The 8065-nt window shown below is 36.3% G+C and overlaps 1 protein-coding gene across 1 annotated transcript; it reads right to left on the minus strand.

The window, feature by feature from the left end:
* Positions 1–1624: 1624 nt before the first annotated feature.
* On the minus strand, positions 1625–2548 carry LOC118242572 (LYR motif-containing protein 9-like). The gene is made up of 3 exons (XM_035534351.1): positions 2471–2548; positions 1799–1896; positions 1625–1718 (listed from the first exon to the last, which is right to left on the minus strand). The coding sequence occupies exons 1-3, from the start codon at positions 2546–2548 to the stop codon at positions 1625–1627; spliced, it is 270 nt and encodes an 89-aa protein (XP_035390244.1).
* Between the last annotated feature and the right edge of the window lie 5517 nt (positions 2549–8065).

Genomic DNA, 8065 nt, shown 5'->3' on the forward strand with positions numbered 1-8065 from the left:
TCCAAAGAGGAATACTTCTATGTAAAAGAAGTATTTTTCTTTGGCAAATGCTTGATTTTCAGGTTACGTGTACGTTAAAAAAAATGTAACCTTCCATAGACTTTCCACATGGCAAAATTTCAGAAAATTCTTTCATTATAGTGATCTGGTAGTTGTGTTCAGCTGTGGGAGAAAGTGATAACATGCAGAAATGTGTCGCTAATCACAACATTCATGCCCCAAACTGTAAATGTATAAATCTATCCTAGGCAAATTTTAATGATACTGGTCATAAATCTTCAATCTGAGAAAGACCCTACAACTCCTTTTTAATCTTTAGGGTCAGGTCACACATCTGTCCTTCTCTCTCTGGGACAGCTGGAAACCCTTAGGCACACCCAAGTCACAATGCAGGGCAGCATTAACCAATGCCTCCAAGCCGGTGAATGAAATTGGTATCAGTTAGGTGGACAAGTTTGGTCTTGTTTTACAGCAAATTTGTGCCAAGACCTTTAATAAGGGGACAAGGTATCTCTGGTCACTGAATTTGAAAAGTGGTCATCCGTTATTGGTTAACTAGGTCTTATAACAATGTTATGTTTTAAACAGTTCAAATGATATAAAGTAGGGGTGGATTGTATTTGACCTGCACATCCTGCACCTTTAATGCTGTATTTATGTTATTTACAATAGAATCTGTATAGCTTCATTATAATAACACATTTTGTAAGTCTTCATGATCACTGTGTTACCATGAACCCACGTGAAGCTCAGCTTCATTGCATCATATGATGTAAATGCTTAAATGTTAACTAAGCAAAGAGAACAACTGTCTAAGAATAAGTTTTTTATATTGCCAACACCAACTGCTTGTAATGTATCCATTATCTGTGCAGGTTAATCCCTGAATTAGGCTAGCTCCACCACTGGGAGCCTTTGACAAAACATGTCATTTTAGTCATGTATATCATATGTCTAATCTCAGAATTTATCATTCCCAACCTAGTTTGTAAATATAATTTGGAATCTTCTAAATAGATTAAGTTGTACAGATTGATGAAGTTAAACATTCGCTTGCAACTATTTTCATCCTTAGTTGTACGCATGTAGAGTAGCTGTAAGTAAATATAGCCAAAATCCCCACTGAAAATGCCAACCTGCAGGACATTCTTTTGTCATTTCCCCTGGACAAGATTTTATTTGTGACATTCTGCCCACCTATAAGCCTAAACTCATGTATGGAAAGAATGTTTTAAATTAGTCATGGATGCCTTTTGAATTGTGGGAACTAGTAGAAGTTGTAGACACTAACACTTCACAGGCAAATGGTCTGTTTATAGGTAAATGAATTTTGAACAAAGTACAGGTGGTTTTTCATGACACTTGTGCCATTGTGAATTTTGATTGGACAAATGACTTACAACAAACCACTGTTAAAGCTTCCAGTGACGTTTATGCCCAGGCTTCATCTCAGAACTGTTCTATGTTGGAGCTGTTCTGCCCAGTTTTGCTGTGACCTGGAAATACATAACATTTTTTATGTATTTATTTATTTTTGCATACTGCAACGAGAAATAGACAGATTAGAAGTCTAAGTCTATTCTAACAATTAATTCAATTGATACACATGAATAAATAATTATGTCTACCTTATGTATAACCAGTCAGCATCAGAAATAGCCCTTCGGATGATCAGACGAATTCTGTCTGGATTGTTTTCATATGCATGGCTATGGTAACTGCACAAAATAATCCAGTTAGGAGGTCATTGGCCAGGCTGCACAAAAAGCATCTCCACGCAGGTCTGCAGATAGATCACATCACCTGCTTCGCTGCGTGCCGATAGTGCTCCTGAATGGGGGATGATGGTAGGAGCTTACAGCACCAGAGCAAGTAACGGTAGAGCTCAAACACTGTCTAAAGATAAGACATGCATGCATGGATAAAATAATAACAAAAGACTCAGGCAGCTTTGGGAGATACCGACTTTGGTTGGTGACATTTCACGTGTGGTGATCCTGCATTGAAAGGCGAGGTGCAAACGGACGAATCACCTCCTGTATTCGGCTGGTCCTTTGAGATTTTCAAACTATGAGCCCCATTTACGCCTTTAACCTGAAAGAGAAAACAAAAACTAAATAATAAATCATGTTGCTGTTGTTATTGTTGTTGTTGTTGTTGATGATTATGTTGTTTTTTGTAATAGTAACAATAGTAGTAGTAGTAGAAGAAGTAGTAGTATCATTATTGTTGTTTACACCAATTAGATTTTTTAATGTTTATTTTAAAATGTAACGTATGTTTGGAAAATGTAATTGGGCCAGCAGAATCACCTTTTATTTTAAGTGAGAAAATCTTAATAAATTGTCATTGCCTATGCCGGGGCAAAGTTCTTAATGGTTTTACTTCCAAAGTCTGTAAAGTAGATACATGCAAATAAACATAGGCATGCTTTTAATTAAAATTCTCGCATGATCGAGCTGATAAACACCAAGGAGATCATTCGTCTCTGGATGCTGTCCGGACAGGTGGCCAACTCAGGGAACATGAAGGGCCATGGTAATGTCATCGGTGAATGCTTGCATTGTTCGGAAGTACGAAATGCCCAAGTTCATCAGAGCTGTTTGTCACCACTTTGTTGGCAGGGCTTGAGGCCCTACGCTTCAGAACAAAAATCTGCACTTCACTGGAAAGTACCTTCCTTTTTATGCAATGTTTGACTTATAAAGGAATGTCAGCTCCATTTTTCAGTAATTATCATTCTTAAATGCTATTTTCTATCACTGGTAAATTAATGAAGGTACCAGCTGCAACAGTTTTATAGTTTTATTGATAATTATATAGGCTCTATGGCAAGTCTTATAAATAGCATTACACTATTATCAAAAACAACCTTGAATTATATTGTAGGAATGGACAAGCTCATTAGCTATCCAGTGTTAGTCCTTATTTGATCAAGTTCACTTTTTCTCTGTCCAAAGGTCATGATAAAATGCAAATTCTAAATGAGGTTTTGACAGATTTATCTTATTCCTTATTCCTTATGAGTGAAACTTTACATATAGATATACAAATAAAAGATTATACTGCCAATGTAGCTATATACAGCCAGCAAGTACAATAGATACATATGCAAAGGGAAACATATATTTACATTGTACTGTAAACATGTGTATAATGCATATATAAGACCAAACAAAAGCATTCCATCTGGCCTACAACTTAATCTTAATCTTAATCTTAAACATATATTACAATTAATTGTACCATGTATCATTTGGACCTACCCTTCCATATTAAAAATTAATAAATGAATAAAAGGACAAAATTAGCAAAATGAGCTTCTTTCTCTCCACACCAGCAGTCAGTTCAAGGGCACAGGCATTTCAGAGAACATCAGATAAAGAGTAGTCAAAGTTCAAAAGACATAAAAGGGCATCAAACTCTTTTCAAAAGCTTGGCCTTCCTCTAGACCACAGTCATACTGATCATTTTCAAATGGAACACATTCATCGCATCATGTACCTGGGAGCTGGCATGAAAATGAGGAGTCAATAGGCAAACTGCGCTGAAACAAGTGAACATTTGCTACATTTGCATATATGCTGAACAGAAGATATGAGCCATGCACCAGTGACACTCTAAGGGTTTTCTGAGAGCTACCTGGGCTCTCAGGCTGGGTAAGTCAACATGAGAGTTTTTAAAAGACAAGGGACATATTGTAGTGAACAAATTCTAGTGAAGTACACAAGGTTTCCAAAGAAACAGGACGTGTCAGACAGAGGTCCTTCATCACCTGCATAGCTAAAGAACCTCAGGATTAGTAGTAGGAGGAACCAGTTTATACATGAAAAAGTAGATGTTTCAATCATAACATTGTACATTTCCAAGAGTGCAGATCAGTTCTTATAACAGCCACTATTACAGGTCATTGCAATCTACTCTCTTTAAATTTAGCAGGGGAATTATGAGTCAAATAGTTAGCAGCTGTGCTCTGAGAATCCATAAACTTAGTGAAGACATAGATATTATTAAAATCAACATTAAATACAAAATTCTGACTCTAGCCTAATTTTAAATGCCAGGGTTTAAGCCACCAACTGAGTTCTGATATTTTTTGAATTCATGGCTAGAACTAAATACAAAGTTGACTTTTCTTAAGAAAACAGATGAAAACAAAAGACCAACTGCTCCTCCTACTTTTTTAAAGTGCAAGAAATTTGAAACTATTCCTGGTGATTTGAAATGAACTTCTCCAGAAAAGTCTGTCCCATCAAAAGGTCTACTAAAATTTGCACCTACAAGGCCTATCACTAATGAGTTACTAATTACTAAATCACTAATCACTAAATCCATTAATGACACTAATTTTTTTCCCCCCCTGTGTTTAGGACTACATACCTATTTTAATAAAAATAGCTAGTATACTTTATATACACATGTCATAACACCAGTGGAAACCTTAACTATCTAAATGTAACTCAACCAAGTCTTCACATCTCCTACAGGGGAATGTGAAGCAATATATATATATATATATATATATATATATATATATATATATATATATATATATATATTGCGTGTGTGTGTGTGTGTGTGTGTGTGTGTGTGTGTGTGTGTGTGTGCGTGTGCGTGTGTGTGTGTGTGTGCGCGTGTGTGTGTGTGTAAATTTATTAACATAGCCACAAACATAACTGGCACAAAATATACATATATACATACATATATATGCTATACATACATCTAGAAGATGTACTGCAGCCAGCCACCAGAGGGCATCAGATTCATAGTGGGGTACCTCTCACCTGCTGTCGTCCAGTCCACTTGTATATACGGGCCCATATACATCGTCAAGTTCACTAATAAAAAAATAAAAATATTTATAGCTAAAATAAAATTTCAGTACAATTGGATTATTTTAAAAAACGGGGATGGACTACTTCAACAACGATATGAGTGCTTGATATCTGTCTGTTTTGTGTTGGCTTCATTAGCACTATATATACGGTATATGCGGGCCATGGTGAGATGTGGAGGCAGCATTTCCTTCGGAGAGACCAAGCAATGATCATCCTGTCATGATCTGTAAGAAACGTGCAAAAACAGTAACCTGTCGCATCTCAAATAAACGCAGCTAAATATGCGCACTCTGGCCATGATGAAGACGGCTGTGTGTTTCATTATCGTAGGTCATCTAACGTTTCACTCAGTGGCACTGTTTGAAAAACAGCTTATGTTGGAGACAGTATCAATTAATGGTCAGAACCATTTCAAAGCCAAATTTGAAAGTGAATGGAAATGTATAATGCCGTTAGACTGATTATCATGCTTTATACCATAAAACGGTGCATTTTAATGCTCCAGAGAGATTTATTATGATGAATATATTGTGTTTTATTCATAATTTTTCAATTATTCTAAAAAAATTGCTAATTTTCTTATATGTAAAGGTTCACTCATGTTGTTGTATTGTAGTACTGCTTTGGCAGTATTGTAATTGAATACGGTCATGTCAATAAAGCTTACTGAATTAAAAAAAACAAAACATTCAGAAATGTATATTACTATGAAAACCCTACACCTACATGGTGCCTATCCCCACAGAAAACAAGCAGCACAGATCTAGACAGAAATTATCTTTATTTTCCTGTACATAGCAACAGGTCTGTTTCTATGTATGTAATGTTATATGTGAAATTATGTATTACCTGGACAAGTGCACCTGCTAAATGCTGTTAATATAAATAGCCAAAATAGAGCCCTTATGTCAGTTCCATTGACACGCCTTGTAATTAGCTGAAGCTGAAAACAATTAGCGCCTCTGGAAGTGGTCAGATGAGGCACCATCTTTAAGGCAGATGGAGAAACATCTCAGGTGGCTACTGTCATGCAGAGATGAGGCGAGATGCAGGATGCAAGCGCAAGGAGAGAACTTTAATTACTAAAAGCACAATTGCAAACTAAATGAAAAAGAAACGAAAAAGTACAAACAAAGCTAACCAACGTAAACCAAACATGAGGCAACATAAAACACAGGGAAAGTAAACTAAAAAACTTCAGCATCAACATAAGCAAAGTAAATATATTTAACTGACAAGAACCAGCTATACCAAATCTACAAACAACTGAATTAACAGAGTCTACAAAGTAACCGACAACATGGGTAACAAAACACGGGGCTTAAATACACAAATTAATAAGGCATTAACAAGACACAGGTGAAACCAATAAAAGGTGGAGAACTAAACAAGTGGGGCGGAGAAAACCAAAACCAAAACAAGGAAGCACATGGAAACAGAACCAGGAAGATAACAAAACAGAAGGCGTCGCCGTGGGAAAAGCGACGCCAGGGAGGGGCGATCGTGACAGCTACCTAGTGAAGGTCACTGAAAGAATGTGAAGAGTGTGTGAGCTTCAAAGAATCTAAAACATACTATGTAGGATGTTTTGAGGTAAATGAACAGCTGATAGACTTTGTGCAAAATTATAAGATGCATTACCATTAAGAACCGCTTTGATGTCAAATATTCAGATGGCTTGAGCAGCAATTTCATTAAAGCGCTACCATTTTCCCCATTTGCTACATCTAGTCAGACTATAGCATTGTATCCAACTCCCTGCATTCAGACTCTTCTCTTCAATCCAAGTCCTCATGAACAGTTGTTCAAGTTTGAGTAGGAAATTAGGAATTAATTAATTGAGAAATACAATGAGGTATAACAATGTTTTTATAAGTGTTTCATTTGATTCCCATTAATGTTTTTTGGCTAAATACATTTTTCATGCTAACGATTTCCAAACATACACAAACCACACTAGTCTTACAGTCCCCGCCCCCTCCAACACACACACACACACACACACACACACACACACACACACACACACACACACACACACATCTACAATCCTCACGCCTGGATGCATATTCCTTTTCTCTGCTGATTATGTCAGCTTTGACAGTTGAGAGCTGTTATGTCAGTCATAGATAACATGTATAACAACCACATAACATTCAACATTGAGATAACATTTCCTTTTTCTCTGATCAAACGGTACTATTTTTAAAACAGGCATATCACACAAGGCTATCTCTTTTCTCACACAGACATCTGTTCACACCCAATTAACATGTCACCACCCCAAAGAAAAACTAAATCGTGTAATTATTAATGTCTAAACATAAGCATAACTCGCAGACAGCTATGGCTAAAGTAATTTTCCCACAGATATATGTATTCCAAATTTACAAACACAGGGCCCCCTCTTCTACAGAAGGGGAGACAATAGAATGCTTGATAAGAGTAGTCCAGTTTGAATGGCCCAACAACTGGCACCATACCAGAAGGCAAAGTAACAAGTTTTATTTATTTTATTTATTTAAGCTTTGTAATTAGTTTATGGCTATTTAGTACCTATTTCATGGCTATTTAGGTTATGACTATATTTATTTTATGGCCTCATATGTATTCATTGTAAAGGGTTTTTTTTTTGGTGGTAAAAAATGTGTTTCATGCATACAAAATTTTTTATTTTTATTATAGCAGGGAACTTCAATCAAGCCAATCCTTAAAGGAATTAAATGCAATTAAATATACCAAAAATTACACCAGAGTAGGAATTCTGTATCTGAAAAAAACACATAGGTCCAGTTAGATTGATCCATCCAATCCATCAGTCAGAGTCAGAAACTCTTATAATGAGAGGGAATGTATTATCGCAAGTAACATCATGGCTGTGATTTGGTCGCAGGCATGAACCATAGGCAAGTCTTAAACTGTCAACAAATTTGAGTCACAAAATGATACTGCATGTTTCCTGAATTAATCAATGACTGATATCCATACTCACTGTCCAGATTCAGATTGAAGTCAAAGAGAATATACCCACTGGCATACTACCTCTTAAACCCAAGGGTTTCATACAGGTTCTTCAAAATACCTTTACACGATAACATAAATCTGATGTTATCATTATACTAGTTGGCTATACCAAATCAGCTAGCCATTGTTCATCTACATTTTTCACAAACGCTCTGAGCCCTGGGCCACTCACCGGTTTTGAATTATAGACACATACAAAA

This window comes from Electrophorus electricus, chromosome 15 (assembly GCF_013358815.1).
Source record: "Electrophorus electricus isolate fEleEle1 chromosome 15, fEleEle1.pri, whole genome shotgun sequence".
In the NCBI taxonomy this organism is placed as follows: Eukaryota; Metazoa; Chordata; class Actinopteri; order Gymnotiformes; family Gymnotidae; genus Electrophorus; species Electrophorus electricus.

What these genes read in the sequence shown, in the direction of transcription:
- LOC118242572 (XM_035534351.1), bottom strand. Translation starts at nt 2,548, where the DNA reads ATGACATTACCATGGCCCTTCATGTTCCCTGAGTTGGCCACCTGTCCG. An exon ending in AGAGACGAATGATCTCCTTG is followed by an intron (nt 1,897 to 2,470) that starts GTGTTTATCAGC and finishes TCTTATCTTTAG; the next exon opens with ACAGTGTTTGAGCTCTACCG. An exon ending in CACGCAGCGAAGCAGGTGAT is followed by an intron (nt 1,719 to 1,798) that starts GTGATCTATCTG and finishes TATTTTGTGCAG; the next exon opens with TTACCATAGCCATGCATATG.